Raw genomic sequence first — 15136 nt, forward strand, 5'->3', positions numbered from 1 at the left:
TCAGCCTGTCAGTGCTCAGCGTCATATCCAGAGGTGTATGAGTGCTGCCAGCATTGCTGCAGAGGTTACATGGGTGGGGGGTCAGCCTGTCAGTGCTCAGCGTCATATCCAGAGGTTGTATGAGTGCTGCCAGCATTGCTGCAGAGGTTACAGGGGTGGGGGGTCAGCCTGTCAGTGCTCAGCGTCATATCCAGAGGTTGTATGAGTGCTGCCAGCATTGCTGTTTGAAACCCCTCAGTTAGGACACATCAAATTGGAGGCAGTCAGGAATACAGAGAAATCTCTTCTGTCCTGCATTGTGGCCCAGGGCTGATTCTTTTCTTGTATTGTCTTGGCAGGCGTGGAGAGGTGATGTGCCACACCCTGAGGGCCATCTCTGAGCTAATGGAACATGGCTTTGTGTCATGGGAGACGTTCAGTACCACGTTTATACAAAAGGTACATGTGAATTACATGACACAGTGTGAACCACCATGACATGTACACCTGACAGTGCTGTGTACAAGTCTCATCTCATCCCAGTGATGTGTACACGTCTTATCTTATCCCAATGCGGTGTACAAGTCTTATCTCATCCCAGTGATGTGTACAAGTCTTATCTCATCCCAGTGATGTGTACACGTCTTATCCTATCCCAGTGATGTGTACACGTCTTATCTTATCACAGTGATGTGCACACGTCTTATCTTATCACAGTGATGTGTACACGTCTTATCCTATCACAGTGATGTGTACACGTCTTATCTTATCTTATCCCAGTGATGTGTACACGTCTTATCTTATCCCAGTGATGTGTACACGTCTTATCTTATCCCAGTGATGTGTACACATGTTTCCTTATCCCAGTGATGTGCACACGTGTTATCTTATCCCAGTGATGTGCACACGTGTTACCTTATCCCAGTGATGTGTACACGTCTTATCCTATCACAGTGATGTGTACACGTCTTATCTTATCCCAGTGATGTGTACACGTCTTATCTTATCCCAGTGATGTGTACACGTCTTATCTTATCCCAGTGATGTGCACACGTCTTCACTTATCCCAGTGATGTGTACACGTGTTTCCTTATCCCAGTGATGTGCACACGTGTTATCTTATCCCAGTGATGTGCACACGTGTTACCTTATCCCAGTGATGTGTACACGTCTTATCTTATCCCAGTGATGTGTACACGTCTTATCTTATCCCAGTGATGTGCACTCGTGTTACCTTATCCCAGTGATGTGTACACGTCTTATCTTATCCCAGTGATGTGTACACGTGTTACCTTATCCCAGTGATGTGTACACGTGTTACCTTATCCCAGTGATGTGTACACGTCTTACCTTATCCCAGTGATGTGTACACGTGTTTCCTTATCCCAGTGATGTGTACACGTGTTATCTTATCCCAGTGATGTGTACACGTGTTTCCTTATCCCAGTGATGTGTACACGTGTTACCTTATCCCAGTGATGTGTACACGTGTTTCCTTATCCCAGTGATGTGTACACGTCTTATCTTATCCCAGTGATGTGTACACGTGTTATCTTATCCCAGTGATGTGCACACGTCTTATCTTATCCCAGTGATGTGTACACGTGTTTCCTTATCCCAGTGATGTGTACACGTGTCATCTACAGGCCTTTGTATTTTCCAGGTTGTGACCTTCGTGAACACGAATCTGATGCTGCTGGAGATCACTCAGCTCGCTCTCATCATCCTGGAGAGTGTGGTTCAGAGTAACACTAAGCTGGCGGACATGGTGCGAGTAGAGGTTCCTCTGGACAGACTGCTCACCCTTCTACAGCTGTAAGTTCTTTATTTTATGGATATAAAAATGGGACGGGCTCCTGGGTGCCAGAAGCAAAGAGCTATCCTCGCACATACTAAGGGCAGAATAAAGTACTGACAGGTGAGTTGATTTCGGCAGTCTGTCATTAAGTGGTTGCCGAGAACCAACATCACAATCATTGCAGACTGGGCCTGGAGAAGAGTCCTGGCCACCTGAGAAGAGTCCTGGTCATTCTTCATCTCCTGCTCCCCCTGCTGATGTCTGTCCGGCCTCTACCTAGTTGTCTCCCTTTCTCTCTAGGAGAGAACTGCCAGTCATCAGCAGATGGTCGAGGAGAGCAGGAGATTATAATATCCAGGACTCTTTTCCAGGCCTGGGCTGCAATGATTGTGATGCTGGTTCTCAGAAACCACTTACCTTTGGCTCATGACTGACACAGCGCTGACATCAGCATTTCTGTCACTATTTTATGCTGCCCTCAGTGAAGTCAGCATCAAGTTGATGACAGGTTCCCTTTAAGCCTAATAATCAGCGCCGCTTCTTAGTCTGTACAGATCACTTTACTGTGGTTACCTGCTTATCTGTCATTCAATCCTGCCTGTAATAATATCACCATGGTGTATAGATAAGACGGGATCAATAATGCACAATAGGTGATATCATAGCTTATCTACTTCCCCTCCCTGCACAAGGACCTCTACACAGGTCACAGAGCATTCCTAGAAAACTCTCCCATAGAAGTCAATAGGGTCAGCTCTAGACCAACTTGGGTCTATGGCCCATGTAGCTGCAGTAAAGCAATTTTCTTACTGCTTTCTAAATGTTGTTATAAACAAGATGGCCGCCCTCATAATCATGTTCATAGAACAGAATAAACAGAACAAAAAAAGGATATGTGCTGCTATCTGGCAGAAAACTTTTTAAGTTACACATTCCCTTTAAGGCCCCTTTCACATGAGCGAGTTTTCCACGCAGGTGCAATGCGAGACGTGAACGCATAGCACCCGCACTATGGGTCAATGGGTCTGTGTACATGAGCATTTTTTTTATTTTTTTCACACATCAGTTCTTCGTTGCATGAAAATCACAGCATTAGGGTTCTATAGTCTGCGTTTTTCACGCACGTTTTTCACGCACGCAGCCCTGGCCCTATAGAAGTGAATGGGGCTTCAGTGAAAAACGCATAGAATCCGCAAGCAAGTGCGGGTGCAATACGTCTTTCACTGATGGTTGCTAAGAGATGTTGTTTGTAAACCTTCAGTTTTTTTTTATCACGCGCGTGAAAAACACATCAAAACACATTGCACCAACGCGGAAAAAACTGAACGTAATCGCAGGCAAAACTGACTGAACTTGCTTGCAAAATGGTGCGAGTTTCACTGAACGCATCCGGACCTAATCCGTATTGTTCGTGTGAAAGGGGCCTAAATGGGCCGTGGTGCTCAGAAGGGTGCTGCAGCTTTTTCACAGTATGCCACGCACAGCGCCATACTTTGTATAGTGGTTGTTCTTGGTATTGAATGGGATTGAGATGCACATAAGCCATGTGACTAATGGACATGATGTCAGAGGCTGCAGCCCCTTCCAGCAGCTGAATGACACGGCCCACCTTAAAGGATCGGCCCTCACTCATCGCCAGTATCCGGGTCTCCCAGTCTAATCCAGATCACCGCAGTGACCCCTGAGACGGATGGCGGGCAGAGGAGACTGTTACGTACATACGTCCATGTGCTCAGGGTTTCATGTTTTCTTGCAGGCCAGCTCAAGAGACTCAGATTAAAGTGATGGCGCTCATTGTGGCCTTACTACAGAAAGTCGGCGGACGAGAGCGAGTGGTAAGACATTAGTCCGGTGTAGGGTCCACATGCTTCTCTTCTCTTGCTGATTGTCTCCTTCTTCAGGAAATGCTGGATTATCTATGGAAAAAGAACATGCGGCAGTTTATCCACAAGGTGAGAGATGGAGGCGTGGGAGGCCGGGGTGTGGTATGCTTGGCACACGCCAGGACACACGTGTTATGTCTTTCAGAACATAATCCACAGCTGGCCACAACTGGGGGATGAAATGCGTCACTACCTGTACGTGCTGCAGTGTCTCAGTCTGGGCCTATTGGAGAGTCGGATGAGGATGGCCATGGACCCGAACGACACTGTAAGGCCATGTTAACTATACTGACCCGCTGTATGTTCTATATGTATACTGACCCACTGTATGTCCTATATGTATACTGACCCGCTGTATGTTCTATACTATATGTATACCGACCCACTGTATGTTCTATACTATATGTATACTGACCCGCTGTATGTTCTATACTATATGTATACTGACCCGCTGTATGTCCTATACTATATGTATACTGACCCGCTGTATGTTCTATATGTATACTGACCCACTGTATGTCCTATACTATATGTATACTGACCCACTGTATGTCCTATACTATATGTATACCGACCCACTGTATGTCCTATACTATATGTATACCGACCCACTGTATGTTCTATACTATATGTATACTGACCCGCTGTATGTCCTATACTATATGTATACTGACCCGCTGTATGTCCTATACTATATCTATACTGACCCACTGTATGTCCTATACTATATGTATACTGACCCGCTGTATGTCCTATACTATATCTATACTGACCCACTGTATGTCCTATACTATATGTATACTGACCCACTGTATGTCCTATACTATATGTATACTGACCCGCTGTATGTCCTATACTATATGTATACTGACCCACTGTATGTCCTATACTATATGTATACTGACCCACTGTATGTCCTATACTATATGTATTCTGACCCACTGTATGTTCTATATGTATACTGACCCACTGTATGTCCTATACTATATGTATACCGACCCACTGTATGTCCTATACTATATGTATACTGACCCACTGTATGTCCTATACTATATGTATACTGACCCACTGTATGTTCTATACTATATGTATACTGACCCACTGTATGTCCTATACTATATGTATACTGACCCACTGTATGTCCTATACTATATGTATACTGACCCGCTGTATGTTCTATATGTATACTGACCCACTGTATGTCCTATACTATATGTATACCGACCCACTGTATGTCCTATATGTATACTGACCCACTGTATGTCATATACTATATGTATACTGACCCACTGTATGTCCTATACTATATGTATACTGACCCGCTGTATGTCCTATACTATATGTATACTGACCCACTGTATGTTCTATACTATATGTATACTGACCCACTGTATGTCCTATACTATATGTATACTGACCCACTGTATGTCCTATACTATATGTATACCGACCCACTGTATGTCCTATACTATATGTATACCGACCCACTGTATGTCCTATACTATATGTATACTGACCCACTGTATGTCCTATACTATATGTATACTGACCCACTGTATGTCCTATATGTATACTGACCCACTGTATGTCCTATACTATATGTATACTGACCCACTGTATGTCCTATACTATATGTATACCGACCCACTGTATGTCCTATACTATATGTATACTGACCCACTGTATGTCCTATACTATATGTATACTGACCCACTGTATGTTCTATACTATATGTATACTGACCCACTGTATGTCCTATACTATATGTATACTGACCCACTGTATGTCCTATACTATATGTATACCGACCCACTGTATGTCCTATACTATATGTATACCGACCCACTGTATGTCCTATACTATATGTATACCGACCCACTGTATGTTCTATACTATATGTATACTGACCCACTGTATGTCCTATACTATATGTATACTGACCCGCTGTATGTCCTATACTATATGTATACTGACCCGCTGTATGTCCTATACTATATCTATACTGACCCACTGTATGTCCTATACTATATGTATACTGACCCACTGTATGTCCTATACTATATGTATACTGACCCGCTGTATGTCCTATACTATATGTATACTGACCCACTGTATGTCCTATACTATATGTATACTGACCCACTGTATGTCCTATACTATATGTATACTGACCCGCTGTATGTTCTATACTATATGTATACTGACCCACTGTATGTCCTATACCATATGTATACTGACCCACTGTATGTCCTATACTATATGTATACTGACCCGCTGTATGTTCTATACTATATGTATACTGACCCACTGTATGTCCTATACTATATGTATACTGACCCACTGTATGTTCTATATGTATACTGACCCACTGTATGTCCTATACTATATGTATACTGACCCGCTGTATGTTCTATATGTATACTGACCCACTGTATGTCCTATACTATATGTATACCGACCCACTGTATGTCCTATATGTATACTGACCCACTGTATGTCATCTACTATATGTATACTGACCCACTGTATGTCCTATACTATATGTATACTGACCCGCTGTATGTCCTATACTATATGTATACTGACCCACTGTATGTTCTATACTATATGTATACTGACCCACTGTATGTCCTATACTATATGTATACTGACCCACTGTATGTCCTATACTATATGTATACCGACCCACTGTATGTCCTATACTATATGTATACCGACCCACTGTATGTCCTATACTATATGTATACTGACCCACTGTATGTCCTATACTATATGTATACTGACCCACTGTATGTCCTATATGTATACTGACCCACTGTATGTCCTATACTATATGTATACTGACCCACTGTATGTCCTATACTATATGTATACCGACCCACTGTATGTCCTATACTATATGTATACTGACCCACTGTATGTCCTATACTATATGTATACTGACCCACTGTATGTTCTATACTATATGTATACTGACCCACTGTATGTCCTATACTATATGTATACTGACCCACTGTATGTCCTATACTATATGTATACCGACCCACTGTATGTCCTATACTATATGTATACCGACCCACTGTATGTCCTATACTATATGTATACCGACCCACTGTATGTTCTATACTATATGTATACTGACCCACTGTATGTCCTATACTATATGTATACTGACCCGCTGTATGTCCTATACTATATGTATACTGACCCACTGTATGTCCTATACTATATCTATACTGACCCACTGTATGTCCTATACTATATGTATACTGACCCGCTGTATGTCCTATACTATATCTATACTGACCCGCTGTATGTCCTATACTATATGTATACTGACCCACTGTATGTCCTATACTATATGTATACTGACCCACTGTATGTCCTATACTATATGTATACTGACCCACTGTATGTCCTATACTATATGTATACTTACCCACTGTATGTCCTATACTATATGTATACTGACCCGCTGTATGTCCTATACTATATGTATACTGACCCACTGTATGTTCTATATGTATACTGACCCACTGTATGTCCTATACTATATGTATACTGACCCACTGTATGTCCTATACTATATGTATACTGACCCACTGTATGTCCTATACTATATGTATACTGACCCACTGTATGTCCTATACTATATGTATACTGACCACTGTATGTCCTATACTATATGTATACCGACCCACTGTATGTTCTATACTATATGTATACCGACCCACTGTATGTCCTATACTATATGTATACTGACCCACTGTATGTCCTATACTATATGTATACTGACCCACTGTATGTCCTATACTATATGTATACTGACCCACTGTATGTCCTATACTATATGTATACTGACCCACTGTATGTTCTATACTATATGTATACTGACCCACTGTATGTCCTATACTATATGTATACCGACCCAATGTATGTCCTATACTATATGTATACCGACCCACTGTATGTCCTATACTATATGTATACTGACCCACTGTATGTCCTATATGTATACTGACCCACTGTATGTCCTATATGTATACTGACCCACTGTATGTTCTATATGTATACCGACCCACTGTATGTCCTATATGTATACTGACCCACTGTATGTCATATACTATATGTACACTGACCCACTGTATGTCCTATACTATATGTATACTGACCCACTGTATGTCCTATACTATATGTATACTGACCCACTGTATGTCCTATACTATATGTATACTGACCCACTGTATGTCCTATATGTATACCGACCCGCTGTATGTTCTATATGTATACCGACCCACTGTATGTCCTATATGTATACTGACCCACTGTATGTCATATACTATATGTATACTGACCCACTGTATGTCCTATACTATATGTATACTGACCCACTGTATGTCCTATACTATATGTATACTGACCCACTGTATGTTCTATACTATATGTATACTGACCCACTGTATGTCATATGTATACTGACCCACTGTATGTTCTATATGTATACCGACCCACTGTATGTCCTATACTATATGTATACCGACCCACTGTATGTCCTATACTATATGTATACCGACCCACTGTATGTCCTATATGTATACTGACCACTGTATGTCCTATACTATATGTATACCGACCCACTGTATGTCCTATACTATATGTATACTGACCCACTGTATGTTCTATACTATATGTATACCGACCCACTGTATGTTCTATATGTATACCGACCCACTGTATGTCCTATACTATATGTATACTGACCCACTGTATGTCCTATACTATATGTATACCGACCCACTGTATGTTCTATACTATATGTATACTGACCCACTGTATGTCCTATACTATATGTATACCGACCCACTGTATGTTCTATACTATATGTATACTGACCCACTGTATGTTCTATACTATATGTATACCGACCCACTGTATGTCCTATACTATATGTATACTGACCCACTGTATGTCCTATACTATATGTATACTGACCCACTGTATGTCATATACTATATGTATACTGACCCACTGTATGTCCTATACTATATGTATACTGACCCACTGTATGTCCTATACTATATGTATACTGACCCACTGTATGTCCTATACTATATGTATACTGACCCGCTGTATGTTCTATATGTATACTGACCCACTGTGTCATATACTATATGTATACTGACCCACTGTATGTCCTATACTATATGTATACTGACCCACTGTATGTCCTATACTATATGTATACTGACCCACTGTATGTCCTATACTATATGTATACCGACCCACTGTATGTCCTATACTATATGTATACCGACCCACTGTATGTTCTATACTATATGTATACTGACCCACTGTATGTTCTATACTATATGTATACTGACCCACTGTATGTTCTATACTATATGTATACTGACCCACTGTATGTCCTATACTATATGTATACTGACCCACTGTATGTCCTATACTATATGTATACCGACCCACTGTATGTTCTATACTATATGTATACTGACCCACTGTATGTCCTATACTATATGTATACCGACCCACTGTATGTTCTATACTATATGTATACCGACCCACTGTATGTCCTATACTATATGTATACTGACCCACTGTATGTTCTATACTATATGTATACCGACCCACTGTATGTCCTATACTATATGTATACTGACCCACTGTATGTCCTATACTATATGTATACTGACCCACTGTATGTTCTATATGTATACTAACCCGCTGTATGTCCTATACTATATGTATACCGACCCGCTGTATGTCCTATACTATATGTATACCGACCCACTGTATGTCCTATATGTATACTGACCCACTGTATGTCATATACTATATGTATACTGACCCACTGTATGTCCTATACTATATGTATACTGACCCACTGTATGTCCTATACTATATGTATACTGACCCACTGTATGTCCTATACTATATGTATACTGACCCACTGTATGTTCTATATGTATACTAACCCGCTGTATGTCCTATACTATATGTATACCGACCCGCTGTATGTCCTATACTATATGTATACCGACCCACTGTATGTCCTATATGTATACTGACCCACTGTATGTCATATACTATATGTATACTGACCCACTGTATGTCCTATACTATATGTATACCGACCCACTGTATGTCCTATACTATATGTATACCGACCCACTGTATGTCCTATACTATATGTATACCGACCCACTGTATGTTCTATACTATATGTATACTGACCCACTGTATGTCCTATACTATATGTATACTGACCCACTGTATGTCCTATACTATATGTATACTGACCCACTGTATGTCCTATACTATATGTATACTGACCGGCTGTATGTCCTATACTATATGTATACTGACCCGCTGTATGTCCTATACTATATGTATACTGACCCACTGTATGTTCTATACTATATGTATACTGACCCACTGTATGTTCTATATGTATACTGACCCACTGTATGTCCTATATGTATACTGACCCACTGTATGTCATATACTATATGTATACTGACCCACTGTATGTCGTATATGTATACTGACCCACTGTATGTCCTATACTATATGTATACTGACCCACTGTATGTTCTATACTATATGTATACTGACCCACTGTATGTTCTATATGTATACTGACCCACTGTATGTCCTATACTATATGTATACTGACCCACTGTATGTCCTATATGTATACTGACCCACTGTATGTTCTATATGTATACCGACCACTGTATGTCCTATACTATATGTATACTGACCCACTGTATGTCATATACTATATGTACACTGACCCACTGTATGTCCTATACTATATGTATACTGACCCACTGTATGTCCTATACTATATGTATACTGACCCACTGTATGTCCTATACTATATGTATACTGACCCGCTGTATGTTCTATATGTATACCGACCCACTGTATGTCCTATATGTATACTGACCCACTGTATGTCATATACTATATGTATACTGACCCACTGTATGTCCTATACTATATGTATACTGACCCACTGTATGTCCTATATGTATACTGACCCACTGTATGTCCTATATGTATACTGACCCGCTGTATGTTCTATATGTATACCGACCCACTGTATGTCCTATATGTATACTGACCCACTGTATGTCATATACTATATGTATACTGACCCACTGTATGTCCTATACTATATGTATACTGACCCACTGTATGTCCTATATGTATACTGACCCACTGTATGTCCTATACTATATGTATACTGACCCACTGTATGTCCTATACTATATGTATACCGACCCACTGTATGTCCTATACTATATGTATACCGACCCACTGTATGTTCTATATGTATACCGACCCACTGTATGTCCTATACTATATGTATACTGACCCACTGTATGTCCTATACTATATGTATACCGACCCACTGTATGTCCTATACTATATGTATACCGACCCACTGTATGTTCTATATGTATACCGACCCACTGTATGTCCTATACTATATGTATACTGACCCACTGTATGTCCTATACTATATGTATACCGACCCACTGTATGTCCTATACTATATGTATACTGACCCACTGTATGTCCTATATGTATACTGACCCACTGTATGTCCTATACTATATGTATACCGACCCACTGTATGTTCTATACTATATGTATACTGACCCACTGTATGTTCTATACTATATGTATACCGACCCACTGTATGTTCTATACTATATGTATACCGACCCACTGTATGTTCTATACTATATGTATACTGACCCACTGTATGTCCTATACTATATGTATACTGACCCACTGTATGTCCTATACTATATGTATACCGACCCACTGTATATCCTATACTATATGTATACCGACCCACTGTATGTCCTATACTATATGTATACTGACCCACTGTATGTCCTATATGTATACCGACCCACTGTATGTTCTATACTATATGTATACTGACCCACTGTATGTCCTATACTATATGTATACCGACCCACTGTATGTCCTATACTATATGTATACCGACCCACTGTATGTTCTATACTATATGTATACCGACCCAATGTATGTCCTATACTATATGTATACCGACCCACTGTATGTCCTATACTATATGTATACTGACCCACTGTATATCCTATACTATATGTATACTGACCCGCTGTATGTCCTATACTATATGTATAACGACCCATTGTATGTTCTATACTATATGTATACTGACCCACTGTATGTCCTATATGTATACTGACCCACTGTATGTCCTATACTATATGTATACTGACCCACTGTATGTCCTATACTATATGTATACCGACCTACTGTATATCCTATACTATATGTATACCGACCCACTGTATGTCCTATACTATATGTATACCGACCACTGTATGTCCTATACTATATGTATACTGACCCACTGTATGTTCTATACTATATGTATACCGACCCACTGTATGTTCTATACTATATGTATACTGACCCACTGTATGTTCTATACTATATGTATACCGACCCACTGTATGTTCTATACTATATGTATACCGACCCACTGTATGTTCTATACTATATGTATACCGACCCACTGTATGTCCTATACTATATGTATACTGACCACTGTATGTCCTATACTATATGTATACTGACCCACTGTATGTTCTATACTATATGTATACTGACCCGCTGTATGTCCTATACTATATGTATACCGACCACTGTATGTCCTATACTATATGTATACTGACCCACTGTATGTTCTATACTATATGTATACTGACCCACTGTATGTTCTATACTATATGTATACTGACCCACTGTATGTCCTATACTATATGTATACCGACCCACTGTATGTTCTATACTATATGTATACTGACCCAATGTATGTCCTATATGTATACCGACCCACTGTATGTCCTATACTATATGTATACTGACCCACTGTATGTCCTATACTATATGTATACCGACCCACTGTATGTCCTATATGTATACTGACCCACTGTATGTCCTATACTATATGTATACTGACCCACTGTATGTCCTATACTATATGTATACTGACCACTGTATGTCCTATACTATATGTATACCGACCCACTGTATGTCCTATACTATATGTATACTGACCCACTGTATGTTCTATACTATATGTATACTGACCCACTGTATGTTCTATACTATATGTATACCGACCCACTGTATCTCCTATACTATATGTATACTGACCCAATGTATGTCCTATATGTATACCGACCCACTGTATGTTTTATACTATATGTATACCGACCCACTGTATGTCCTATACTATATGTATACTGACCCGCTGTATGTCCTATACTATATGTATACCGACCCACTGTATGTCATATACTATATGTATACTGACCCGCTGTATGTTCTATACTATATGTATACCGACCCACTGTGTTTTATAATATATGTATACCGACCCACTGTATGTCCTATATGTATAGCGACCCACTGTATGTCCTATACTATATGTATACCGACCTACTGTATATCCTATACTATATGTATACCGACCCACTGTATGTCCTATACTATATGTATACTGACCCAATGTATGTCCTATATGTATACCGACCCACTGTATGTTTTATACTATATGTATACCGACCCACTGTATGTCCTATACTATATGTATACCGACCCACTGTATGTCCTATACTATATGTATACTGACCCGCTGTATGTCCTATACTATATGTATACCGACCCACTGTATGTCATATACTATATGTATACTGACCCACTGTATGTCCTATACTATACGTATACCGACCCACTGTATGTTCTATACTATATGTATACCGACCCACTGTATGTCCTATACTATATGTATACTGACCCACTGTATGTCCTATACTATATGTATACTGACCCAATGTATGTCCTATACTATATGTATACCGACCCATTGTATGTTCTATATGTATACCGACCCACTGTGTTTTATAATATATGTATACTGACCCACTGTATGTTCTATACTATATGTATACTGACCCACTGTATGTCCTATACTATATGTATACTTACCCACTGTATGTCCTATACTATATGTATACCGACCCAATGTATGTCCTATATGTATACCGACCCACTGTATCTCCTATACTATATGTATACCGACCCACTGTATGTTTTATAATATATGTATACTGACCCACTGTATGTTCTATATGTATACCGACCCACTGTATGTCCTATACTATATGTATACTGACCCGCTGTATGTCCTATACTATATGTATACCGACCACTGTATGTCCTATACTATATGTATACTAACCCACTGTATGTTCTATACTATATGTATACTGACCCACTGTATGTCCTATACTATATGTATACCGACCCACTGTATGTTCTATACTATATGTATACCGACCCACTGTATGTCCTATACTATATGTATACCGACCCACTGTATGTCCTATACTTTATGTATACTGACCCACTGTATGTCCTATACTATATTGTTGCGGAGCTTGAAGATATACCCTCAATATCTTCACTTAAATCCCCTTGTAGCTGAAGAAACAGGTCAATATTCAAGAGACAATTTCCCCAGTGACTGGACGACACACAGTTTGGGAGTCACTGACTTTACTGGGCATGGCGCACCTGCTTTCAAACCTCCAACAGCCTCATTTACATACAATACATAGATTACTATGGTACAAGGAGAGGTGGGGTCAGACAATAGCAAGGGCTGATGGGAGGTTGAGGGGGGAGGGGAAGAGGTACAGACAAGAAAGACATTCGATAAGTGGCGATGTTTGCCACAATGCTCCCCCAGAACCAAGCCGACATACACAGTCTGATCCCAACGGATCGGCTTGGGGATGTCCGGAGGAGCGCTCACAGATCACTTTTCAAGTTCAGTTTGTCTGGATAACCCGTCGGCGTTGCCATTTTGCTTCCCAGGGCGGTAGTGGATGGTAAAGTCAAAAGGCTGCAGCGCCAAACTCCAGCGCAGCAGCCGGGCATTGTCTCCTGAGACCCTGTTCAGCCACACCAGCGGGTTGTGATCTGTGAATAAGGAAAAGGGTTGTCCATACAGATAGGGCTGCAGCTTTTTAAGGGCCCACACCACGGCCAGGCATTCTTTTTCTATGGCGGCGTAGCTTACTTCCCGGGGTAAAAGTTTTCTGCTTAAGTAAGCCACTGGATGCTCGCCGCCATCTTCTCCGACTTGGCTCAGTACTGCCCCCAATCCAAACATAGAAGCGTCTGTGTGGACAAGAAAGCGTTTAGTTGGATCAGGGGCGGCAAGTACAGGTGCATTCACAAGAGCCGTTTTTAGTTGCTGGAATGCCTGCTCACACTCTGGGGTCCAGACTACTATCTTAGGAAGATTCTTGCGGGTCAAATCGGTGAGGGGTTTGGCCAGGGTACTGTAGTTGGGTACAAATTTACGGTAGTATCC

General features: G+C 40.4%; 1 protein-coding gene across 1 annotated transcript in view; it reads left to right on the forward strand.

Annotated features, from left to right (window-relative positions):
• Positions 1-341: 341 nt before the first annotated feature.
• Positions 342-15136, forward strand: part of LOC122924157 (engulfment and cell motility protein 3-like) — a 71455-nt gene continuing 56660 nt past the window's right edge. The window contains exons 1-5 of the mRNA XM_044275093.1: positions 342-438; positions 1643-1794; positions 3534-3612; positions 3679-3729; positions 3806-3928. Coding sequence (XP_044131028.1) covers positions 352-438; positions 1643-1794; positions 3534-3612; positions 3679-3729; positions 3806-3928 — 492 coding nt within the window. The 5' untranslated portion in view covers positions 342-351. The remainder of the gene's footprint in view (positions 439-1642; positions 1795-3533; positions 3613-3678; positions 3730-3805; positions 3929-15136) is intronic.

This window comes from Bufo gargarizans, unplaced genomic scaffold, assembly GCF_014858855.1.
Source record: "Bufo gargarizans isolate SCDJY-AF-19 unplaced genomic scaffold, ASM1485885v1 original_scaffold_872_pilon, whole genome shotgun sequence".
Classification (NCBI taxonomy): domain Eukaryota; kingdom Metazoa; phylum Chordata; class Amphibia; order Anura; family Bufonidae; genus Bufo; species Bufo gargarizans.